Source organism: Rhincodon typus, chromosome 8 (assembly GCF_021869965.1).
Source record: "Rhincodon typus isolate 14 chromosome 8, sRhiTyp1.1, whole genome shotgun sequence".
NCBI lineage: Eukaryota > Metazoa > Chordata > Chondrichthyes > Orectolobiformes > Rhincodontidae > Rhincodon > Rhincodon typus.
Window position 1 is genome coordinate 76,702,570 of NC_063339.1, and position 27,529 is coordinate 76,730,098.

At 43.5% G+C, this 27,529-nt stretch overlaps 1 protein-coding gene across 1 annotated transcript; it reads right to left on the reverse strand.

Moving 5' to 3' along the window:
- Positions 1-22,502: 22,502 nt before the first annotated feature.
- Positions 22,503-24,396, reverse strand: LOC125483785 (probable G-protein coupled receptor 139). The gene is made up of 2 exons (XM_048600467.1): positions 24,324-24,396; positions 22,503-23,404 (listed from the first exon to the last, which is right to left on the reverse strand). Exons 1-2 carry the CDS (start codon positions 24,394-24,396, stop codon positions 22,503-22,505), a joined length of 975 nt encoding a protein of 324 aa, XP_048456424.1.
- Between the last annotated feature and the right edge of the window lie 3,133 nt (positions 24,397-27,529).

Consider the following 27,529-nt stretch of genomic DNA (forward strand, 5'->3'; position numbering starts at 1 on the left):
TGCCTGGGATGGTGGGACTGACATGTGAAGAAAGGTTGAGTCAGTAAGGATTGTATTCACTGGAGTTCAGAAGAATTGGGGGGAACCTCATAGAAACCTATAACATTCTAACAGGATGGATGTAGAAAGGATGTTCCCTGTGACAGGGGAGTCCAGAGCCAGCAGTCACAGTCTAAAGATACAGGATAGACTATTTATGAGTCAGATGAGAAGAAGTATCTTCACCCAGAGTGTGGTGAACCTGGCGAATTCACTACTGAGAAAAGCAGTTGAGGCCAAAACATTGTATTATTTTCAAGAAGGAGTTGGATATAGCACTGGGGACTAAAGGGATCAATAGATAGGTGAGAAAATCAGGCAAAGGCCATTGAGTTGGTTGATTAACCAGGATCATAATGAATGATGGAACAGGCTCATAGGGCCAAAAAGTCCACCCTTGTCCTACTTCCTATATCTATGATTTCTTTTATAGAAATTGTTTGTCAGGGTATCGGGGAAAATGCAGGAGACTGACACAATGTAATGACGCTTGTTTGAAGTGCTTGGGCCAATGGGCTCTTTCTGCACTGTAATAACTATTATTCTGTGAAAAAAGAATGCAATAAGTTTCAGAGAACAGTTTAAATAATTCAAGACGACAGTTACAAGAGTAGACTGGAGAAGCTGGAGTTTCTCTGTTTCAGAAAAAAGAAGATTGAGGAGATTTGACAGGGTGTGGAAAGTCATGAGTGATCTGGAAAATTGATCGAGAGAAAAACTGCTCCCATTGTCAAAAGGGCCAAGAGCTTGATGTTATGGATATAAGGAGATTGGAAAATGAATCAAAGAGATTTGATGAAGCTGTTTTTACGCAGCAAGTGGTTTGTACCTGAAAAACACTGCCTGTGGGTGTGGTGGAGGCAGATTCAAATTATGGCTTTTAAACAGAAATTTGATAAACGAGCACCTGAATGGAAATAATTGTAGGTCTATGTAAAATGTCTGGTAACTGGGACTAGTTAAACTGTTCTTGCAGAACTGTACTATTTCCGATACCTCTCCTTCTGGACCTCTTTCTCTCCATTTCTGTTGACTGCCTTGAAACCAACATCTATTTCAAGCCCACCGACTCCCACAGCTACCGAGACTACACTTCCTCTCACCCACCTTCCTGCAAGAATGTGATTCCCCTACTCTCGATTCCTCCACCTCCACTGTATTTGCTCCCAAGATGAAGTGTTCCACTCCCGAACACCCCAGATGTTGTCCTATTTCAAGGACTGCAACTTCTCCCCTTAAGTGGTCGAAAATGCTCTCAACCGCGTCTCTGGTGTTTCCCGTACCTCTGTCCTCACAGGCCTTGCCCCCCCAGCAAAAACCAAGACAGAATCCCCCTTGTTCTTTCCACTGCCTATCTGCCCATAGGCAAAGATGCACACATAGTGTCCATCCAAGGCAGACTGGACCAGCTGCGAGATATCCTCAAATACATCTTTTTGCTTTGCCATTGGCTGGAATACATGGTCAAAACTGAAGTCATATTTCACCTCGCCTTTCCGATCATGACCAATATGAGACTCTTCCTTTTTGGTCAGAGTGATCACCTTGTCATCAGCTTGAGAAAACTGAACATGTTTAATTTCACCGCAACCTTCCTTCTCTGAGTTGAGAACTGGCTGTATGCGGCAGATCACATGGATGTTACCCTTGAGTTCCTGCATGGTGTTGTGCAGTCTGCGCCTCTCCTGTTCCGTCAGGTGCAGCCTTTCCTCACGATCCACAGTCCCATCACGCAGAGATGCAATGGTCGAATGTTGCTCTTCAATGCAGGCAACTTTTTGTGCAAGCTCAGTCTCTGTCAGCTTCAGCTTGTTCTCAGTATTCTCAGCCACCATGGAGAGTGTCAGATAGTTGCTCTGAAGCTCACTCCTGCTGGTCTTCAGTTCTGTAACTTGAGCAGTTAAGTATTCTATTTCATTTCCCCGTATCTCCTTGCATGGCAGAATTCTCAGCTCGGCACTTCTCTAGCTCCACTTCTCTGTTCTTCAGCAGTAATTCCATTGCCTTTAGGTGGCTTTACAGTTCTTCAATCTGTGAGCTGGCTATTTCCAACTGTTTGTCTCTCTGGTACACACTGTCCTGAAGCTGCTTGCTGTGCACTTTGGAGACCTCTAGCTTGCTTGTGCACTCAGACATCCGCGTCCTCATGTTGCCCAGCTGCTCACTCTGCCTTTTGTAGGACTGCTCTCTCCATGACTCCCTCGTTTGCTCCGCACTCTGCACGAGCCCCACCACCCTTGGCACCTTTCCCTGCAACCGAAGGAAGTGCTACACCTGCCCCTACACCTCCCCCCTCACCTCCATTCAAGGCACCAAACAAACCTTTCACATCAGACAGCGGTTCACCTGCACATCTGTCAAAGTGGTCTACTGCATCCGCTGCTCTCGATGTGGCCTCCTCGACATTGGTGAGACCAAGTGGGGACTTGGAGACTGCTTTGTAGAGCACCTGCGCTCTGTTCCGGATAAATGACAATACCTTCCGTTCGCGAAACATTTCAACTCTCCCTCCCACTCCCTGGGTGACATGTCCATCCTGGGCTTCCTCCAGTGTCACAATGACGCCACCCACAAACTGGAGGAGCAGCACCCCATATTCTGCCTTGGCAGCCTTCAGCCTAATGGCCCAAACGTGGATTTTACCTGTTGCAAAATCTCCCCCAACCCGCCCTCTCATCCCCGCCTCCTTGACCTGACCCAACCTGTCCATATTCTCTCCCACCTACCCGCCCTTCCCACCTCACTGACCAATCCTCACCACGGCCTACCTGCACTCACGTATCACCATCCCACCTACCTTTCACTAGCCTGACCTCTCCTCTCTCTTTATTTCTGAGTTCTCCTACCCCTCCCCATTTCTGAAGAAGGGTCCTGACCCAAAACATCAGCTTTCCTGCTCCTCTGATGCTGCCTGGCCTGGTGTGTTCCTCCAGCTCCACACTGTGTTATCTCTGACTCCAGCATCTGCAGTTCTTACTATCTCTTGCAGAAATCTAACAGGTTTTGCAGGTCAAATGACCTTTTCTAACCATTTTAAGATTCTATGCTGCCCCTAATAGTAGACTTACCACCTGGTAGGACAAGGGTAACAGATGCATTGAACATCACCACTTGCACTATTGATCTGAGATAATAAGGTGTAGAGCTGGATGAACACAGCAGGCCAAGCAGCATCAGAAGAGCAGGAAAGCTGATGTTTTGGGTCTGGACCCTTCATAGAACATAGAACATAGAACATTACAGCGCAGTACAGGCCCTTCAGCCCTCGATGTTGCGCCGACCTGTGAAACCAATCTGAAGCCCATCTAACCTAAACTATTCCATTATCATCCATATGTTTATCCAATGACCATTTAAATACTCTTAAAGTTGGCGAGTCTACTATTTTTGCAGGCAGGGCGTTCCATGCCCTTACTACTCTCTGAGTAAAGAACCTACCTCTGACATCTGTCCTATATCTATCACCCCTCAATTTAAAGCTATGTCCCCTCGTGCTAGCCATCACCATCTGAGGAAAAAGGCTCCCACTGTCCACCCTATCTAATCCTCTGATCATCTTGTATGTCTCTATCAAGTCACCTCTTAACCTTCTTCTCTCTAACGAAAACAGCCTCAAGACCCTCAGCCTTTCCTCATAAGACCTTCCCTCCATACCAGGCAACATCCTGGTAAATCTCCTCTGCACCCTTTCCAATGCTTCCACATCCTTCCTATAATGCGGTGATCAGAACTGTACGCAATACTCCAAGTGCGGCCGCACCAGAGTTTTGTACAGCTGCAACATGACCTCATGGCTCCGAAACTCAATCCCTCTACCAATGAAACCTAACATACTGTACGCCTACTTAACAACGCTATCAACCTGGGTGGCAACTTTCAGTGATCTATGCACATGGACACCGAGATCTTTCTGCTCATTCACACTACGAAGAATCTTACCATTAGCCCAGTACTCTGTATTCCTGTTACTCCTTCCAAAGTGAATCACCTCACACTTTTCCGCATTAAACTCCATTTGCCACCTCTCAGCCCAGCTCTGCAGCTTATCTATGTCCCTCTGTAACCTGCAACATCCTTCCGCACTATCCACAACTCCACCAACCTTGGTGTCATCCGCAAATTTACTAACCCATCCTTCTACGCCCTCATCCAGGTCATTTATAAAAATGACAAACAGCAGTGGCCCCAAAACAGACCCTTGAGGTACACCACTAGTAACTGAACTCCAGGATGAACATTTCCCATCAACCACCACCCTCTGTCTTCTTACAGCTAGCCAATTTCTGATCCAAACCGCTAAATCACCCTCAATCCCATACCTCTGTATTTTCTGCAATAGCCTACCATGGGGAACCTTATCAAATGCTTTACTGAAATCCATATACACCACATCAACCGCTTTACCCTCATCCACCTGTTTGGTCACCTTCTCAAAGAACTCAATAAGGTTTGTGAGGCATGACCTACCCTTCACAAAACCGTGTTGACTATCCCTAATCAAATTATAAATCCTATCTCTTATAATCCTTTCCAACACTTTACCCACAACCGAAGTAAGACTCACTGGTCTATAATTACCAGGGTTGTCTTGACTCCCCTTCTTGAACAAGGGGACAACATTTGCTAGTCTCCAGTCTTCTGGCACTATTCCTGAAGACAATGACGACATAAAGATCAAAGCCAAAGGCTCTGCAATCTCCTCTCTAGCTTCCCAGAGAATCCTAGGATAAATCCCATCCGGCCCAGGGGACTTATCTATTTTCACACTTTCCAGAATTGCTAACACCTCCTCCTTATGAACCTCAATCCCGTCTAGTCTAATAGACTAGACTTCAGAAAATTTTCTGAAGAATGGTCCAGACCCGAAACGTCAGCTTTCCTGTTCCTCTGATGCTGCTTGGCCTGCTGTGTTCATCCAGCTCTACACCTTGTTATCTCAGATTCTCCAGCATCGGCAGTTCCTACTATCTGTGCACTATTGATCTGTTGGATTTCCCCATCTACCAGATATGAAACTTGGACAAATTGGCCAAGGTGCGGCAGATGGAGTTTAATTTAGATAAATGTGAAGTGCTGCATTTTAGTTGGACTTATCAAGGCAGAATAATACGCTTAATAGGAGGGTCCTGGGGAATGTTGCCAAACAAAGAGATCAAGGTTTATAGTTCCTTGAAAGTGGAGTTGCAGGTAGACAGGATAGTGAAGAAGGTGTTTGGTATGCTTGTCCTTATTGGTCAGTGCATTGAATATAGCAGTTGGGAGGTCATGTTGTGGCTGTACAGGACATTGATTAGGCCACTTTTGGAATCCTGTGTTCAATTTTGGTCTCCCCACTATAGGAGAGATGTTGTGAAAAGTGAAAAGGTTCAGAAAAGATTGACAAGGAAATTGCCAGGTTTGGAGGGTTAGAACTACAGGGAGAGGCTGAATAGGCTGGGGCTATTTTCCCTGGAGAGTCGGAGGCTGAGGGGTGATCTTATAAAATGATGAGGGACATGGATAAGTTGATTACCCAAGGTCATTTTCCCAGGGTGGGGGATTCCAATACTAGAGGGTATAGGTTTAAGCTGAGTGTGTAAAGATTTAAAAGGGACTTAAAGGACAGCATTTTCATGCAGAGGATGGTGTTTGCACGGAATGAGCTGACAGAGGAAGTGGTGGAGGCTGGTACAATTTACAAGCATTTACAAGGCAAATGGATGGGTACATGAATAGGAAGGGTTTAGAGGAATATGGGCCAAATGCTGGCAATGGAACTAGATTAAATTTGGATATCTGGTTGGAATGGACAAGTTGAACTGAAGGGTCTGTTTCCCTGTTGTATGACTGAAGAACTATGAGTCTATGGTTGAATTTATAGCTGGCACGAAGGAAACTGGTTGTGGTTATAAATATCAATTATTTCAGCCCCAGGACAGCATTGCATGTGCTCCTCAGGGTGCATCCTGGAGCTAACCATCTTCAGCTGTTGCATCCAAATCACACTGAATCATCTCTGGATCCTCCTCAGAAGAAGGGTCTAGGCCCGAAACGTCAGCCTTCCTGCTCCTCTGATGCTGCTTGGCCTGCTGTGTTCATCCAGCTCTACACCTTGTTATCTCAGATTCTCCAGCATCTGCAGTTCCTACTATCTCTCAGACACTTTTACAGGTCAGTTTTTATGTCACCCGCAAACTTACTCTGTGCTCTATTTTCCCTTTCTTAAGCAATCCTTTTCTCCTCCTGTGCTGAATTCTGTATTGCTGTCACTCCTCAGGCCTGTTGTTTTCTCTGGCCAATTTGTATGCCCCTTTGTTGGATCTAATATTATCTCTAATTTCCCTTTTAAGCCATGGCTTGGACACCTTTCCCATTTTATTTCTGTGCCAGACAGGAATGACCAATTGTTGCAGTTCACCCATGCGCTGTTTGAATGTTTGACATTGCATTTCCACCAGCATTTCCCTTTCAGTGCCATTCCTGAATCAATCATAGACAGCTCGTGCCTCCTTTCATTGTAATTTCCTCTATTTAGATTCAGGACCCTAAACTCAGAATCAAATACATCACTCTTCATCTTGATGAGGAACTCTTATTATATTATGGTCATTCATTCCTAAGGGACCCTGCACAATTAGATTACTGATTGTTCCTGTCTCATTACACAATATCCAGTCTAGGATGGCCTGTTCTCATATTGGTCCAGGAGACCATCCTGTGCATAATCTAGGAATTCCTCTTTTATGGTATTGTTACGAATTTAACTTGCTCAATCTATACACAGATTAAGGTCACTCATAATTACAGCAGATTCCTTAATTTTATGTATCTCTAATATCCTGCTTTATTTCATTCCTAACATCAACTTTTCAGTTCGGAGGTCTGTATACAAATCCCACAAACATTTATTGCCGCTCAATGTCTCTGACGCCCTGATACTGATACTCACACACCTGATCACCTTGCCAACCAACCATTGCTCCTCAAGCAAATAACCCTTGACAATGTGCCACTGACACTGCTACCCCCTGACTAAGCTGCTCATCCCAAACCAACTACCCAGCACCCTTGTACATCACCCCCCACCCTTTCAGACAGCACCCACTCCCCATCTGCAGGTCCATGTGTTGCCACTTCCTCATTCACCCACCTATCCACCCACTCACACTGCTAATACCTTTAAAAACTTATCTCAATACACCAGCTGGTGTTGTAAAAGAAGGGAAACAACTTCCTGTTGACCAGCGAGGTGTAGGACCAACCTTGAGAAATCAGAGTTTGGGGAGGGTTAAATGTGGAATATGACCTTTGTAGGAGAGTCGGGGGGAATAGCTTTGGACGGCCAAACTGAATCCTGTTAGGCACTGTTTTCTCTGCTAAAGGCAACAGGGATGGGCTTAACTGAGGTGAAAGCTGTACATAGTTGAGGGAAACCATTACTAGTGCCAATGGAAGTGGGTGAAGGTTGGTGAGATGTCCCTGGAAACTAAGTAGCATCACAGAGGCCACACGAGGTCAGTGATGTTGGGTATTTGAGAGGCCAAACCAGAGTGAGTTGCAGAAGATACTGTTTGCAGCAGTGAGAGTAAGACAGCATGAGGCTTGGTGGGATGGGGAACTCAGAATCCAGATACCTGTCAGAGAATCACAATCCCATTTTCTCCTTCTCGAACATCTTCGGAGAGACCATCCTTCGACACGCTGGGCAACTTCGGAATGCCAGTACTCGTTCAGAACACAGTGATCTTTGCTGACTGGAATGCCAGCCTTTGGAATGGGCATCTGGTGAGTAGTGAGTTCTATTGGGAACGTTAGGTTGTAAGATTGGGCCACATTCTGGTGGGAGGGACACCGTAGGATTGAGGGTAGGTGAAGGGGTAGTGTGAAATCTTACGATAGAAATTCCTCCAAAAATCTCAATGTAACATGGACTTTTTTGCTTGGAGCATTGGAGGCTGAGGGGTGACCTTATGGAGGTTTATAAAATCATCAGGGGCATGGATAGGGTGTATACCGAGGTTTTTTCCCCAGGGTGGGGCAGTGCAAAACTAGAGGGCTTAGGTTTAAAGTGAGAGGGGGAAGATTTAAAAGGGACCTAAGGGGCAACTTTGACATGCAGAGGGTGGAAGGAGCTCCATGGAAGGAGCTGCCAGAGAAAGTGGAGGAGGTGGGAACAATTATAACATATAAAAAGCTTCTGAATGGGTATATGAATAGGAAGTGTTTAGAGCGATATGGGCCCAATGCTGGCAAATGGGACTATATCAGTTTAGGATATCTAGTAGGTGCAGACGAGTTGGGCCGATTGTTCTGTTTCCGTGCTGTATGACTCTGTGACTGACATTGATTCACAATAATTTAAGTATCAGCCCATATTCTCACTGTCACTTATCTTCATCCTGTGCAGATAAGGACACATACATGTACGTACCCCTAGCTTTATTAGATATGTCAGCCAGCTTGTTGATGTATCTTTCCATTAAGTGTGGAAATGGCTTTGGAACCATGTTGTGCAAGATATAATTATTGCTGACTACTCACTTTTGTTTTTCCACCATCCATTTTGCATCTTGACTGTTGTTGCTATGTTCAGAAATGAATCGGAAATTGTCTGGAACTCCTGTTGAAGAAAATGATGTTTTATGTGACAGCAGCATCCCACATAATAACCAATATCCTACATGCAGTGGGTATTTATTCAACAACCTTGTTTCATCACAAAATGCTGGAATAAATATCAAGTTTTAAGCTCAACCTGCAAGGTACACTTGTTAACAATGTTAAAGTAAACACATGTCACAACGCAATTAAATGGATTAAATGCTGCAATATTGGAACAGTTGATAATTAGTAGTTAGAATATATATAAGTTTTTTGAAGTATTTCAACGGAGTTAAAGTTATGGCAATGCTTTTTTTTGCTTGTATTTTAATTGTGGTCGAAGAATAATATGTGTTTTACTTAAAGCCTTGTAGTTTGACCAGTTGAATCACATCTGCAACACACTGCCTTTAAATAAGGTAAAACTTAGGGTCTAGGTTGTCTCCTTGATACAATTTGAGGTGTTATGGTCTGGCCTGTAAGAAAGGGAGAGAATCTTTGTGGATGTGGTGCCAATCAAGCAGGTTGCTTTGAATTGCATGGTGTCAAACTACTGAGTGTTGTTGGAGCTGCACCCGTCATACGAGTGGGGAGTATTCCATCACACATCAATTGTGGTCTAACTCCCTGTATATTAAATATTACCTCGCTCCTTTTTTTGGATTTCATTCCTCTGGAAACAAACTCTGGTACTTTGCATTGTTTGTGACCTTGTCAATTTTTATTCCCCATCTAGGAAACAAAGGAAGGAAAAACTGCAAGCCATTCTCCATTCTCACCTTTATAGAATGACAATCTATATTTCCCCAGAGCTAAAGGGAGAGGCAGGAGTTAATCTTAGAAGACAAAACATCCTCTTAATGACCGAAATACTGGAGCTGCAGGAATCCTGATCTGCATGGTCATATTTTGTTTTTATGTCGTGGTTAAAACAAGAGCATTCATGCTCTTTAACTGTGCATGTGTGATCTCCAGAGTTTCAGAAGACTAACCACCATGGAAACTGATAGCTTCACTATTAACACAAATTCCACATCTTTCTCTTTCAGCAATATTACTAGTTCTCCTCCTTTATCGACTTCCCATTCTTTCTAACAGTCTACTGACGAAGGACCATCAAACTCAAAACATTCACTTTGTTTCTGTCGCTACAGATGTTGCCAAACCTGCTGAGCTTCTCTAGCGATTTCTATTTTTGTAATGCTCGAGGGACATGGACTTGATTCCCACCAGGCCAAATCATGAAATTTCAGTCAATGAAAATCTGGAATAAGACGCCGACCTAACAGTGACCATGTAATCATAATGTAAAAAAAAATCAATTGATTAAGATGTTTTAGACAAGGGCTATTGTGGTGCAGTGGTAGTGTCCCTGCTTCTGAGTTATGAGGCCTGGGTTCAGGTCCCATGTGCTCTAGAGGTATGTAATAACATTTCTGAACGGGGTGATTAGGAAAATGTCTGCATTTATAATTAAGTGTTAGTTGCATGCACAGGAGATTCTGCGGGATTGGAAACTCTCGGTGATGAATTCTGCCACTGGCTCACAATGGAGTAGCTACAGCTGGCTCTAAAAGAAACAGTTTCTCAAACAGATGGGCTGTAAACCAGTCAGAACTTTCCTGCCCAACTCCATTGCCAAAACCTGGAGAGCACAAAAGTGGCACAGGTATTTGATTTTCAAATTTCATTTCCATGTGTAAATATTTCCCATGACATTGATTACACTTTATTCATGGGTGCATTACCACTTGTTGAGAATAGCTTAGTCAGAGAGCTAAATGTCCTGGCATGCCTCATGACTGTGTTGGTAATACATTGTGCTTGAAAATAATTATGTGAAGCAAACTGAAAAGGATAGAAATGGTTAGACAGTTTCTGGCATGCAGATGGTTTTCCATGTCGAGAGTCAAAAGTTAAAGTGTGTTTGGGTCACCTGCTGTTCACAAAAGTGACTTTGCAGAGAGAAGGCAATTAAAACTTTTACAAGACATAAGAGATGGGTTTTATTGCTTTTGGAGCTGGGCACACTGGTTTGAAGGAGGCTCTGTGCTGTGGGTTGTCTAGCAACAGTCTCTGAACTTGAGGTTGATGTATTTCCCAGATGGTCCGTTAAAAAAAAAACTCTACCTAGAAGTAAATATAAATCTTTTCTCTCCTGAAAACCCTAAAGCCAAACCAACGGTAAGTATCTCTGTCTCTCAAACAGAATTTATATTTGATTCTCATTCGAAATCGGGTCTGGTTTGAAGATCACAATGATTCAGAACTGACAGAATTTTGATATGTTGACAGAAACTCCACTGGATTCTGAGAAGTCTTCCCATTTCATCCTTTCAGTTTTGACTCTTGGGCCATTGTGGTTTTGTTTTCCCTTTCACTTAAAGAAAAACCCAAAACATGTCTGCAGAGTTCTGTTGTCTCATCTACCATGTCAATGTGTTTGGGATTAAGGTGATATAGTTCAAGTTTGAATTATAGCTGAATTGTTAACCAGTTTATGCACGAATATGTTTGTTTCTAATAAACTATTATATTTGAATTAATTACTGAAGCCTGGTGGTCAGTTCTTTCACTCTGGGTAGTAGGTACTAGATGGAAAAATTTGACCATTTCAGTGATTAAATAAAACACTTTAGTATGGTTTGTGGAATATTGAGGCTTCATCATCAGCGCGCTGCTCCTATCAATGTCATACAGTCGTCATGCATGGGTGGTTATGAAAGAGTGAGGGACATTTCCTTGATTGTGGAAGAAAAAAAAGTTGTGTTTTTATGAGATACCAAGGTGTAGAGCTGGATGAACACAGCAGGCCAAGCAGCATCAGAGGAGCAGGAAGGCTGACGTTTCGGGCCTAGAAGTGCTCAGTACTCGCTGCTCTGCGAGACCTTAATTGAACCTGTGTCTCAGCCTGCCCTCCCTTCCATGTCGTGTAAAGGACATTGTCTGAGAGCACTCTCAGGAGGGGAGTGTTCTCAGTGAATTCATCACCCTGAGATGGACCCACATTTGGACACTCCCGACATCTCCCTTTGGACCGTTTACCACACCCTGACTGACTGTTCTCACCGTATCCCCATCTCATGAGGTATGCCAGACCTTTCCCTCTTTATTCCCTCCCCGATCCATGACCCTGAACACCACTCCCTTTCCTCCCTTGGAATCTCCCCTCCTCCAGTTCCATTATTTTTGATTCTGCATTGCCCCCCCCGCCCCTTACCATTTACTCACTATTCTGGTCCTGAACCTCCATGCAGGCTGGTATTCCCCTCACCCCCTCCCTTGTGCCCTCACAAACAACAAGGCAAAGTGCTGACTGCAGACACAACTAGGGGGCATCATCTTAAAACAAAGATGAACCTGGGTGTGACGAGATTCTCATAGCCATTGACTACATTCTGAAGATAGGACTTTATTAAAATGATATTTTTCATGAGAGAATATTCATGACATGCCAATATATTTGAGGTACAAACCCATCATCGATCAGCATGAGATTTGACACAGTGTTGACCTTATCTCTGTCCTGTCAGGAAATTGCCCCACCTGCCATCATTTCTGCTTTTGCAGGGCTCCATAAAATTACCCCCATCCCAGAGTTTCACCTTGTAACGTACAAAAGAAGTGATTTTCACCTCACTATGTCGGATGTGCGAGATTAGGGAGAATTTCAATATTCCTGTTGATGATGTCTGCGGGAAGCATGTGTGGTTGCAAATCCTATCGGATCACATGGATCGATTGCCTCTAACTGCTGCTGCAATGAGGAATTTACAGCAGCCGGAGTGTGACAGATGGCTGTTTCTGGAACTTAGAAAAACCGCAGATACCATCAGGTAGATGGGTTCCCTCCAGGAAAGGTAGGAGCGATAGGCAGATAATGCAAGAGTGTCCTGTGGCTATCCCCATTTCAAACAAGTATGCTGCATTTGGAAAATGCAGGGGGTGATGGACTCTTAGGAGAATGTCGCACTGACAGCCAAGTTTCTGGTACTGAGACTGACCCTAATAAAGGGTAGGTCACGTGCCAAGTGATCGATTGTGATAGGGTTCTTTCTGGTCAGGGAGACAGACATTTCTGCGGCTGACAGTGAGACATCGGAATGGTGTGTTGCCTCCCTGCTGCCAGAGTCAAGGATAACTCAGAGATGGTGCACAATATTCTCAAAGGGGAGATGACCAGCAGGAGGTTGTTATACGCAGTGGTAACAATGACATATGAAGAGAAAGGGATGAGGTTCTGAAAATGAAATACAGGAAATTAAGCAGGAATTTAAAAAGTAGGTCCTTGAAGATAGCAATATATGGACTACTCCCAGTGCCAAGTGCTGGTGTGAGACTAAGAATAGAAGGATAGAGCAGACGAATGTGTGGCTGAGGAGTTGGCGGAAGAGGCAGGGATTTGCATTTTTGGATCATTGGAATCTCTTCTAAGTTCAAGGTGACCCGTAGAAGAAGGATGGGTTACACCTGAATTTGGAAGGGGCCCAATATCCTGGTGGGGAGATTTGCTAGTGCTACTCAGGAGACTTTAAATGCATAAAGGCAGGCTGGTGGAGAGTGGAATGGGTGGGTATTGGGACCCGAAGAGTTAGTGAGAAAAGAGACAAGCCTGAGGGTGATATAGTTGAGAAGAGAAGCAAGTCCAATAGTCAAGGCAGACAAGAGCAAGACAGAGAATGAGGTAAGACTGATAAACTAAACTGCATTTATTTCAATGCAAGAGGCCCGACAGGTACAGCAGATGACCTCAGGGCATGATTAGGAACATGGGACTGGAATATCATAGCTATTACAGAAACATGGCTCAGGGAAGGGCAGGACTGGTAGCTAATGTTCCAGGGTATAGATGATATTGGAAGGATAGAAAAGGGGGCAGAGAGGAGGGGGAGTGGCGTTTTTGGTGAGGGATAACATTACAGCTGTACTTAGGGAGGACACTCCTGGGAGTATGTCCAGTGAAGCTATTTAAGTGGAAATTATTGGGAAATGTACAATAGGCAACCCTAATAGTCAGCAGGAAATTGAGAAGCAAATTTGTAAGGAGATCTCAAATATCTATAAGAATGATAAGGTTGTAATAATAAGGGATTTTAACTTTCCAAACATAGTCTGGGACTGATATAGTGTTAAGAACATAGACTTGGACTGTAGAACAGTGCAGCACAGAACAGGCTCTTCAGCCCACGATGTTGTGCCGACCTATAATCCTACTAAGATCAATCTACCCTGCATACCCTACATATTACTATCCTCCATGTGCCTATCCACGAGTCTCTTAAAAGTCTATAAAGTATCTGACTCCACTACCGCTGCCGGCAGCGCATTCCACATGCCTGCCACTCTGTGTGAAGAACCTACCTCTGACATCTCCCCTATACCTTCCTCCAATCACCTTAAACTTATGCCCCCTTGTAATAGTCATTTCCGCCCTGGGAAAAAGTCTCTGACTATCCACTCTATCTATGCCTCTCATCATCTCATAAACCTCTATCAAGTCACCTCTCATCCTTCTTTGCTCCAATGAAAAAAGCCCTAGCTCCCTCAACCTTTCCTCATAAGACCTGCCCTCCAGTCCAGGCAGCATCCTGGTAAATCTCCTCTGCACCCTCTCTAAAGCTTCCACACCTTTCCTATAATGAGGTGACCAGAACTGAACATAATAATTCACTTGTAGGATGTGGACATTGCTGGCTTGCCAGCATTTATTGCCCATCCCTAGTTGCCCTTGAGAAGGTGGTGGTGAGCTGCCTTCTTGAATCGCTGCAGCCCACCCAATTTATTTCTGGTGAGTGTTGGAGATTAAAGTCAGGGACTTTGAGAGTCATAGGTTCAAACAGCATGGAAACCGAACCTTTGGTTCAACTAGTCCAGGCCAATCAAATTTCCCAAACTAAATTAGTCGCCCTGCTATAGGAAGGATATTATTAAATTAGAGAGGATTCAGAAAAGCTTTACCAGGAGATTGCCAGGACTGGAGTGTTTGAATTATAAGGATAGGCATGGGACATTTTTTCACTGGAGCATAGGAGGTTGAGTGGTGACCTTATTGATGTTTATAAAATCATGAAGGGCATAGATAAGGCGAATAGCAAAGGTCCTTTCTCTAGGATGGTGAAGTTCAAAACTAGGGTTGGCATATTTTTAAGGTGAAAGGAGAAAGGTTTAAAAAAGACCTGCGAGGTAACTTTTTCACACAGAGGATGGTTTGTATGTGGAATCAGCTGCCAGCGGAAGTGGTAGATGCAGATAGTTACAACATTTAAAAGTCATTTGAACAGGTAACTGAATAGGACAGGTTTAGAGAGATATAGGCCAAATGCAGGCAGGTGGGTCCAGACCTGTAATAGAAAATTGGCCTCACCGACATCCAGTACAACCTCGACATGATGTCTCAAATCATATACTCAAAAGTCTGAGCAATGAAGGCAAGCATACTAAATGCCTTCTTAACTACCTTGTCTAACTGTGACGCAAATTTCAGAGATGTGCCTGAACCCCAAGATCTCTCTGTTCAAGAACACTACCCAGGTTCCTACCATAAACTGTATAAAAACTTATTTGTTTTACCACAATGCAACACCTCGCATTTATCCAAATTAAACTCCATCTGCCACTCCTCAGTCCATTCACCCAATTGATCAAAATCTCTTAATCTTAGATAACCTTCTTCACTCTAGACTATTCCATTAATTTTGGCGTCATCTGCAAATTTACTAACTGTACCTCCTAAATTTTGCGGAGTTTCTCATTGGTTCTACATATCCTTAATCCGACTCAGTGATATCACCATGACTTATAATTAAACGGAAATAGAGAAACTCGCTTCCATGTTAATGCAACATCTTTGTAAAGACAGAATCCAATCATAGATATCTTCAAAAGGTTTCTATTTACTATTGAGATCTGGCCATGATGCTCAGGTTGGTCATGCAGAATATCTTTGTAGACAAACGGACAAGGGAAGTGCAGAGAAGTGAAATTTGGGATGGCCTGAACTGCTGAAAGGTGGTATAGAAATGCAAGTGAAATAACTACATCAAGGCCGGTATCTCGTCACCAAGTCACCCTTTCTTTACCTGTGCATAATACGAGATGCTGATTAAGCTAGTACAGTGCCTGGTCCTAGAGTGAGCAGAACCTCTGACCCTCCTGTTTATATCTGTCAGCCAGGACTCCCTGATTGGACCAGGTTAACAGCCCCAGTCAGGGAACTCAAATTCCATGGATCCACCTGGCTGACCTCGTTCCAATCACTACGTCCCTACCCCTCTATGTCCTGGGATGTAGGTCCGTTCCTTTTCCTGCGCTTCTCCTGGGGCTTCTTTGGACAAAGTTGGGTTCCTCCGACTCTGCCTCGAATCCTGGCGGTGTGTACTGGACCATAGCCTGTCACTTGCGCCCGGAAGTAAGGGCATTGAGGCTGCAACATCTACTGTGTCCATCTCGCCCTCAGAGATTTCTTCAGGTTTGGGGGAAGAACCCATGTGCTCTGACATCCTTCCTGGATGTTTTGAGCGGCAGGGTGTGTTTTGCTGCTGCCCTGTTTGTGAGTCTGTAGCTTTCATGTGGTCCACCTCAGAACTGACTCTCCTACCTGAACTTTGCGTGGATGGGACTTTACTTCATGTCGACGATGCCTGTTACCCATGGTTTTGACAACAAACCTCGTACCCTGAAGTAAACTGCCTCTCTTGCTTTAGAGGAGTCTTGTGGCTAGCATTGGCATTCCTGATACTTTTCACCCGTCCCCCCAGGTCCAGAAAGATCACGTTTAATCTAGTGCAGAAACTTCTCCCCTTTAGGAACTCTGCTGGAGTTATCCCTGTAGTTGCCTGAAAGGTGAACCAAGACACTTTGGTATCAAGTGAAACTGTAGGCTGTTTCTTTAAGTCTCCTTTCAAAGGTTGGACTGCTCTTTCCGCCAGACCATTTGACAATGGATGGTATGAGCTGTGCTTACATGCCGAATGCTATTCGACTTTAGGAAATACTCCAAAACCCAACTGGTAAACGATGGCCCATTGCCTGTGACAAATAACTCCGGGAGTCTGTGCATTGCTTGCAACTTTTCAATCGTAGTCCTCATATTTGACAAACGAACTCTATGCACACCTGACCACTTTGAATGGACGTCCACAGTGACTAAAAACATAGAACCCATGAAAGGACCTGCATAGCCGACTTGTACCCAAGTCCAGCGTTTACCCGGCCATTCTTACGATTGTGGGGGACATCCTGGAGGTCATTTTTGTCCTTGTCGGCACTCTGGGCACTGCCCCACCAATGCAGCTATGTTGGCATCCAATCCTGGCCACTGGACACAACTGCTCACCAACATCTTCATTTTGGAAACCTCTGGATTACCCTTGTGGAGTTCAGCCAATATCTGGCGGCGATGTTCGCTTGGAACAATCACTCTTGCTCCCCATAATAATATGCCATCCACTGTAGTGAAGTGGCCTTGTCGGTTCAAGAGAGGTTTCAATTCTGGTTGTGATGGTCCTTTTGCTTCCCTCCCCACTCTCCCCCATCACCACCAGCTGTTTTAGTTCTGCCAGAACGGGATTTTTTTTGTGTCCACACTCCGATATTGTCAGCGGTGACCGGAATGGTGTCCAGAACGTTTAGAACCAGAATGCACTCTTCTGGTGGTGATGCCACCGGTGGTGTATCTGTCAGTGGGAGGTGGTTGAAGGCTTCAGCATTTTCCACTTAGCATCCCGGACTGTGTTGCAACATATAATTGTACACGCGAAATAAGAGCCCACTGCTGAATTCGACCTGAAGCTATACTGACACAGCCATGTCCTCTTTGAACAGAGGAGGCGATGGCCTTGTGGTATTATCGCTGGACTGTTAATCCAGAGACCCAGATAACATTCTGGGGCCCCAGGTTCAAATCCTGCCATGGCAGATGGAGGAATTTGAATTCAATAAATATCTGGAACTAAGAAAGTAATGATGACCATGAATCCATTGCTGATTGTTGGAAAAAACCCATCTGGTTCACTAATGGCCTTTAGGGAAGGAAACTGCCATCCTTACCTGGTCTGGCCTACATGTGACTCCAGACCCAGAACAATGTGGTTGACTCTTAATTGCCCTCTGGGCATTTAGGGATGGGCAATAAATGCTGCCTAGCCAGCTATGCCCTCATCCCGTGAATGAATAAAAAATAGAATAGCCCTAGCAGGGGTTTGTGGTTGTTACAGTTACAAATTCACATCCATAAAAGTATTGGTGGAACTTTCTCACACCAAAGATGATCACCAAACTGTCCTTTTCTATCTGTGCGTACCTTTGTTCGCCATCAGCCAAAGTCCGGGTAACATGTGCTATCGGGCATTCATCCCCGTTGGGCCACCATGAATCTACACCATCCAGTAACATACAAGTCAGCACCACATCTTGTTTAGGATCGTACTATGCCAACACCTTAGACGACGGCAGCTGCTTCTTCACTTCCCTAAAGGCTACATCTTGGTGCGAGATCATTTTCAGGGTGACCACTTTTCAATAGCAAATGTATGGGTGCCAGGATGGAGGGCTGGTTACACACGAGTTTTTCATAATAACTCATCAACCCAAGGAAAGACCTAAGCTCTGGTACAGATGTGTGAGCCGAGACACATTTTGATTGCTGTCACTTTATCCTCCAATGGGTGTAAGCCGTTCTTATCAACTCTGTAGCCTAAGTAGGTTACTTGTGGTACCTGGAGTGCACATTTTTCCCTCCTAAGGTGTACCCCCACCTTGGAGAAATGTTTAAGCACTATTTTAAGTTCTCTAAATGCTCTTTATTGGTCTTCCTGGTATTAACCTCCATTCAAACTGGGTGACCATTTAACCAGGCATTTATTTTGATTGGTTCTGATTTGGATGTTGCTAGGCAATTTAATGGCTCCAGACCAGCTGTAAGTGGACTTTCCAGGGTGTGCACTCTCCTGAATGCTGGCCCAAGAGTTCTCTTACTCAATTCAGGCCTAGTGGGAGTTTTTGCTGTCTCAAGTCTGCATACCAGCAGCAGTCTGAATCCTTGAGAACATTTTAACGGCTTGGCTGAGGCTTGGATTTGTTTGCGGTTTTGTTGTGAGCTGACCTCGGGTCCCTCTGTTCAGGATATGTCGTAAGTGAGGCTATGGAATTGCCTTCACTCAAGTGGTGTTCCCCAAGATCAGTCGGACTGGCGAGGATATCCACTTCCATTGGAATGCCTGTAACTCACAAGCTCCACTTGCCACATTTTCCAATGATAAAGTCAGTTGTAGTACCTGTCTGAAGTCCAGTTGGGCTTCAGCTTGTAGGAGCTTTTGCGTGGTTATGTCATTAATCCCATACACCACACAGTCTCTCAGCACCTCACTTCAGGTTAAACCAAAATCACGTGCATCTGCCAGTCATCTTAACCTTGTCAAAAATCCCGATGTGGATTTCCTTGGTTCTCAAAATGTCAAGTAAAGCTGATAGCACCTCAGAATTAGAGGAGGCTTGGGGTCGTAATATTCCTCAATTAAATCCATCAACTCTTGAAAGGTTTTAGTGTAGAGTCATAGAGATGTACAGCACAGAAACAGACCCTTCGGTTCAACTCATCCATGCTGATGAGATATCCTAAATTAATCTAGTCCCATTTGCCAGCATTTAGGATTCAGTAACTTTGCTGTCTTCCCCCAGGTGCAGGGCACGATCAGCTGCACCCATGGCATATTGAGAGGACCATATGACAATGCAGCAAAGTTCATCAATAGTAAGGGTTTCCATTAATGTGTGGGCCATCTGGCATCACCGGTTCCACTTGAAGGTGTATCTCCGGTATCCTGAGAGCTGTCCTGGCTTCTACTCCCTGGAGCACTCTCACGCGTCAGGGAAAGTTAGGCTCCTAATACCTGAAAAACCTGTGGGTCTGCACACTGTCGTTGCTTTTCATCTGCCCCAATGTCATTTGCCTGGAAAAAAAACCGCATTCTTTCCATATAATGGGCCCAGTCTTGGACAGCAGGATTGAACGAGTCAAGCTTTCCAAACAGTGGCATGATGCCAGAAATGCTTATTTCATTTCAAAGATGAGCGAATCTCTTTTTTTTGTTTTTTTCTCTCATTGTCTTTGAAATAACTCTACGAAGGTTGGCATCCCATCACTCAGTCGCCCTTTATTTAAATATGCATGGTAAAGACACTGAGCTAGCAAGCACAGATCTAGTTCCTATAGTGAAAAGAACCCCTAACACTCTTGTTTAGATCTGTCAGCTAGGGCTTCCTGTTTAGACCAGGTTAACAGCCCCAATAAGGGAATTCATTCTATGACATCCATCTGGCTGACGTTGCTCCAATCACTAAGACAAGTCCTTCATTGATTTCTGTGAGAATGTGTGTGAGAGAATTTGTGAGTGAGAGTGTTCATGTGTAAGACTATGCATGAGACAGAGGTTATTGTGAATGTGCGTATGTACATAAGAGTGAGTGTATGTGATGGTATTCGTGTGTGAGGGTAGATATGTAAAGTGTGTGTGTGAGAGAGTGTTTGAGACAGTGTGTATGACAGAATTTGTGTGAAAGAAAGACACTATCTGACAGCATGTGCCTGTTAGAATGTGTGTGTGTGTGTGTGTGTGCAAGAATGTGTGAATGGGACAGTATGTGCATGTGCACAAACGTACATATGAGAGTGTGTCTGTGTTTATGTGGCAGCATGTGTGTGAGTGTGCGTGCATGTGAGTGAATCAATGTGTGAGAGTCAGTGTACGCGTGTGTGAGAGCAAAACTGTGTCAGAAAAGTGTGTGAGAGAATGCATGTGAGAGCAAGTCTGTGTAAGAGAGAGTGTGTCAGAGAGAGTCCATGTTCGTGTGAGTGTGTATGTGAAGTAGAACTGCTTGCAAGTATGTGTGAGGGTGAATGTGTGTGAGTGTGAGAGGGACTGATTGTGAGAGAGTGTGCATAAGAGTGCATGTGAGACAGTGTGTTTGGGAGAGTGAGTGTGTGTGCGAGACAGTAGGTATGTGAAAGAGTGCAATTGTGAGTGCATTTAAGAGAGTACATTTGCGAGAGTGCAATTATTTGTGAGAAAGTGCAAGAGTTTATGGGAGTGTGGGTGTGAAAGAGAGTGCACGTGGGAGAGAGTGTGAATGTGAAACAAAATGTGTGGGATGAGTGAATGAGAGAGTGGGCATGTTGAGAGAGAGTGTGTGGGCTCTTTCACAAATAAATGTATTCTCACAAACCATTTGCTCAAACTCATTCTCACAAACGCACACACACTCCCTCTTACCCATTCCTACACACTGTCTTTCACACACTCACTCTCACACGTACACTCTGCCACACACACATTCTCTCGCACACTCTTTCTCACACACACTCTCTCACACGCTCTCTCTCACACATGATCTCACACGGACAGTCTCTCTCACATGCACACAGACATTTAATGTGCACATTGTCTTATGAACTTATCACTTAGTAAAGGCTAAAGGGTGAGATGCCAGAGATCTATGGTCCATGGGTGGGTGAGGGTGAGGATTCAAAGTGAAATTGGATTCTAGTGAGTAACTGCCTTTTCCTGTTTCTTGTAGTTCATCTTCTTGACAGCCGGGACAATGATGACAAGTTCAGCGAGACAGGGACACAGTGGGAAAGTAGTGGACTGACTGACGTAATCCAGAGGCTTTGGATGATGCTGTGGGAACGTGGGTTCAAATCTGACCGTGTTAGCTGGTGAAGTTTAAATTGTCTTCATGACAACTGCTGCTGACTGTTGTAAAAGCCATTATTATCCCTTAGGGATGGAAACCTGCTGTCCTTTCCTGGGCTGGCCTACAAATATTCTTAAGCAACTTGTTCAGAGATGTGATGGCAAACACTCTGGAGCAGGTGGGACTTAAAACTGGACCTCCTGGTTCAGAGGTTGGGATACTATCACTGCACCACAGAAGCCATTGGGCTGACCCACATAATGATCTAACTGGCTCAGGCGGCTCGGTCTGGGAAATGAATGCTGCCCTTGTCAGTGATGCCTATGTCCCACAAATGAAGTAAGAATAAAGAGGTGCTGGACCAACAGGACTGGAAATTCCCGGGGATATTCTTCAGATCTTGTGTCAGTTCTTGCCAATGAGCAACAATGAATAGCTGATGGTGTAAATGGCAATTTTCAGGCACGACCATTTCTCCAGCTGTTTGCTGACCTGGCCCCAATGGGACTGTGAGAGAACAGCTGCAGATTTTCAGGGCTTACGCTATTTTTAACCACTCAGTCTTTCAATTAAAATCCAATGAGAAATGTTCAAAGCATCATACCTCAGTGTTGTAAAGACTTTATTGTAACACAAGTCATCGTTGCCACATAACATTCCTTTTAAAATGTGTACCTCAACTTATAAAACCTGATAACACAGATATATCTAAAATAACTTCTATCGCCAGGTGTTGTTCAATGACGACCTTCACCCTGCAGATCAGTCGAAAGTGATTCAGAGATTTTTGTGTATGCTTTTTTTTCAGCCAGCTCAGAGGCAGCCCCTAAAGTCAGGAGACTCTCTGAATCTCCAGTTTATATATTTTTTGTCATCTCCACACTATTGCTGCACAGCAGTAGTGCTAATGCTTCCCCACAGCACCCGTATTGGGTGTGTAAAAGTGCAGGGATTCAGTGAAGACGCCATTGTGCAAATAATTTTATTCGACACTTCCACCCACCAGGAAAAATGCCCATGTGGCTAGGAAGCCAGTAGATCTGCGTGTTTATTAAATAATGTGCTAAAGAAACACTTCAAATTGTGCCTATTTTCTCCCATTGCAAATTCACATGTTACCAAGTGTGATAGTGAATAAAAGGAGACAGATTCACACCAATAAAAAGATATGTGTGTATAAAATGTTTCAATCATTTCAGTAATTTACCAATTACAGTGAATGGATATTTGACTGCACTCTTCAGCTGCTGTCTGAATTTAGTCTGGGTCACTGCATAAATGCAGGTGTTGGTGCAGGTACTCAAAAGCTGCAGCATGTAGCCAGATTGTTCAGTGACATACGCAGGATCATTGGGATCTGTGTAATCATAAATATTCACAATTCGCCAATAAAGGAAATATACAACATTTGTCAACCATAATAGTATAAAACTGCCTGATATGGTGAAGAGTAAAATGATGGATTTCCTGCGGCTCTCCATTTCTTGATCAGTGTGATTCTCACTCTTGCTGTGATCCAGTAGCTTCCTGCGGACTCTGCTGGCCACTAAAATGTGTCTGACGGTCAGAGCATTGAGCAGTAAAATCAGAATAAATGGGAGGAAAGGAGTCAAAATAATGCTGAGAAAGTCAAATGCTACCCAAGCATCTGTGGTGTAAAAGATCAGTGATAGACTAGCACCCCAGGACACATTGTCAATGACATATTCATGTTCATATGCAAAGTACCAAGGAATATTTTTCAAACTGAACAGGACACTTACTGTTATTATAATGATAACTGCAGTTTTCTCTGTGCAATATTTTATTTTCAACTTCTTGCAACAGATTGTAACAAAACGATCGATGGTGAAAGTGACAGTGAACCAGACAGAAAAGTCTGTGGCTGTAGAAACTAGTACAAGCAAGACAGAATAAGCAGGTGTAGTTTCCAGATAAGTACCTGGAAAGTGGAAAGGAATAACTGTAAACAGTATCACATCAGTCCAAATGACCAGCACATCTGCCACAGCCATGGCCACCAGGTAGAGAGTGATACATCTGGAAAGTCCACACTTTCCTCGTGTCAGGATCAGAATAGACACTAAATTGACTGGAATAAAAAGAAAAAAAAGATTTAGCTTGTCAGTGTTTTCAAGATTGTCAAAATCCTAAAATGTAGAAACTTTAAGCAAGAAAAGGAAAGAAAGACTTGTAACCTTATTGCATATTTGGACATGTTTTCTTCTTTATGACTTTCTAAGTTAGTGTGATCAAGTCTGGAAGGGTTGCCTAGTTATCATTAGCAGAAGCCCATAGTTGCTTACAAAGCCATATTTCCAGGGATGAAGGACAATAAACATCATTTCTTCTCATTCGACCTTCTATAATTAGCAGATCAATCACAGTTCATATTAAACTGTTGACATGATTTCCAAGAAAGCACCACAGCCCATGTCAAACTCTTGAGAAGAAACATATTTTTTAATCCAGAAAGTGTTCAAACAGGACATAATATCTTCTCGTTCTCCTCAGATCCCATTATATAAAAATGGCAATGAAGGTTTCATGATTTCAAGGCAATTGAATCACTTACCAATGTATTATCATCTTGTTTCAAGATACATCAGGAAAATCCATTGTTATTTTATATAAAATGCAGCCATGAAACAGTTCCTAACAAATAGCAGAGTGCTTGGTTGAGCGTAAGAGTAGATCAGGGAAGAATGTTCATTGAAACAGGTTAGAATGAAAGAACAAATTCAGGTTATGATACAATAATAAATTTGAAAGACTGAGGAGAGCAGGAAGGTGAGACAATGGAAGAAGGGAGTCGATGATTGGTGAGCACTGGGTTTAAAACTGGACAAGTTGAAGAGATGTCGTCCTTGTGGACCAGGTATTAAGATCTGTGATCACCAACTTAAGTTTTAAAACAGAACTTTTAAGAAAGGAAAACGAATTTCAAAATAATATGGTTAAATTTACGTGTGAAGGTTTCTTCACTGACATTAAATGGTTAATTAACTTACCAAAAATGCCAAGAAAGGCAAGAACAGGGTAGTAAATGTCTTCGATCTGATGAAGTATTGTTGGTTCGCGCATTTTCTGAGTTCTGTTAATGCAAGCGACTCCACCTAATTCTAAGATCCATTGAGAGCAGTCACATATTTATAAAGATGGGAGAGCATCAGTGAGATGTCACTTACTTCATTATTCATATTAGTTGCAGTTAACTGAACAAACAAGTGAAGACATTCATTTGAAAGCTCACTTCCTCATCACAGAAGAGAAAAAATGTCACCTGGAGTTTACCATCTTCTGAGCAAGATATTGAATCAGAAGGATTTATTTTCTGATATTGAATGGAGTTTGTTTGCGCATTCTAAGTTATTCAAGTTGAAATATTTTGTAACTTTTTTTCAAGTTTTAGTTTTAAAAACTATGAATTTCACCAGTTGCTTTTAATAAAAATACCATAGTAATAAATAATAATTACAGCATTTGGGATAATTCCTAAACTGATGTTTGGAGTCGGTTTATTGACTGAACCTCATAAACTTGCACGAGGAGAGATGAGAGTTGACAATGACCCAACCCAGAGAAATGGGGAAGCAAAGAGGTTATCAGATTCTTCACGATAATTCCATAGAACACTGTCCAAGTGGGATCTTTCTGAATAGCCGTCAGTTCAAGTTGTAGAATTCCTACAGCAAGGAAGCACAACGAGTCCACATTGACCATCTGAAGATCATCTTATCCAGAGCCATTCCCTTCACCCATCCCTGTAATCCTGCATTTGCCATGACTAACCCATCTACCCTGCTCACCCCTGGACACTGTGAGCAATTTAGAATGGCCCATCCACCTAACCTTCACAGCTTTGGACTGAGGCAACAAGAGCACTTGGAGGAAACCTATGCAGACACTGGGAGAATATACAAACTCCACACAGACAGTCTCTCAAAGCTGGAATTGAACCCGAGTCCCTGGCGCTGTGAGCCACTATTCTGCCCTTGAGGTTCCTAGGTAAGGTTGTGTCCATTGTGTCACACAGCAATTTCTCTGACAGCCATAATTAAGTCTTACTGTGTGGAGTCACAAAACTGCATAGTTTGCTCTTGTCTGACAAATATGAACAAAATCCCATTCTGGATCTTGTAACTAAAGGATGCCTTTAAACTTCATTGACTCAGTGGTATTTTCTGACCAGCAACAGGCAGTTTTACTGTGGTAACGTAGTCTGTGCAACTAACAGGAGCCTTTGTCTGTAGGTGGCTGACCAATTCACGATGGGAGAGTACCATATACAAGATAGGACTGGAGGGTGCCTACTCAGTATATGATACCATCTTTGCTGTGTAGAGTCCCAGAAAAAAAAGCACTTTTGGCTATGTAGAGGACCACCCCATTACCAGAAGAGTATACGGAGGAGTCGAAGGAACTAACCTTAAGTGGACTTCTACAGGTGACCCTCTAAGACAGAGATGATGAGAATTGTTTTCTCTCAGAGGGTCTTAACTCACCAGAGAGTTAGATGGATTTTTGATGGACAGGAGAGTGAAGTGTTATGGGGGCAGATAGGAAAATGGAGTTGACACCAACACCAGATAAATCATGATATTATTGAATGATGGTGCAGCTTCAAAGAGCAGAAAGGCCTACTTCTGCTCCTATGTCCAACAATCCCAACTTCACCTCACTGAAGACAGATACAATGACAGTTGTCCTGCGCATATGATGCCAATGGGACTCTGTCTGGGATGAGATAAAATGTCCTCCAGATAAACTTTGGGAAGAGCAAATCTTTTTCCCAAAATCTCCATTCTCAATCCTGGTCCCTCATGTTCCCTGTTCTCAACTCTGCCACTCTACCTGAGTTATGCCACCAATCCCTTATCCTTTCCACCATCGGGGTATTTGCTTTCAGCTCTGGGGAACCTCATGTCTTTTCTCTTGCCTCAACCTACTGTCTACTGAAACTTTTCTCCATGGCTTTGTCCCTTCGAATCTTGAATATTCTAGGGCTTCCCAGCATATACCCTGACACTTCACTCCTTGTCCTTCATTCTTCTCACTCCTATCCTGCTAATTTACATAAGCCTCTGGTCCAGCAATGCTTCAAACTGAACCTAGTCATTCTCATGCTCTTCGCAGCTTTAATATACCTACCTCTGGCTCATCATACCTTATACTTCAGCCCAAAATTCCCATTCACCTACACTGAAGGCAGAAGAATTTCCTTCCTCAACTTCTTGCTCTTGATGCCACTATCTCCATTTTAAACAACTTTTCTGAAAATCCACCTCTGACCTAATCCTTTGGTTGCCTGTCTGAATATTTCCTCCTTGAACTCAGTGCCTGGGATGAGGGGCCTTGGAGCCAGTAGAGGTTTAGAAGCTCAAATAACCATTGACGTACACCATGCATAATGTTTTATAGGGAACAGCTCAGAAGATGCTGAGGCAGACGTGCCTCATATTTTATGTGTTTTCATTACCCCCACCTCTGAAAACAGTATAAAATCCAGACCAGGATTTAAACACAAACCCAAGGCTGACACTTCTCTGCAACACACTCAAGCAACAAAAATTAAAACAGGATCGACACTCATTAACTGATGGCTGTCTGTAAGACCTTGCTGAGTACAAAGTGACTCTGTTATATTCTACAGTCCAACACTGACTATACCTCAAGTGTACATTGAAGATGAAGAAGGATTTCAGGATATCTTGAGGTTATGCTATGTGACATATTAATGCAAATTCTCTCTTTTCCTTTGTAGCTGCTGCACAAGCTCCTGTGGTTAAGCTAGCAGGTGCCCAGTCCTTACAGCCCATGACAGTATGGGGAAAACAAAATGTCAGAACAGCAGGAGCTAAACAGAATTGGAACTGCAATGGGCAGCAGTAAAGAGTAATCTTGTACTGCGAGAGAGAGAAGTGATTATTCTCAAAGGAACAACATTTTGGAGATGGTATTTTTTCAATTCCACCAGATGGCAGCAACAGAACATACATATCCCTGAAGATCATGCACTGCATCAACTGAAGTTAGACTAATCTCTGTTACAACATTAAACAACTCCTTGTTTGCTACATGTTTTGTGCTGTATAATGTTGGAGTTGGAAGGCAACTATCTCTGTTCTACTGCAGATATGAGGATTGGCATATTTTTGAAATATAAACAAATACAAAGATCCCTGCTTGTCCATGCCATTCAGCCAATTTACTAATG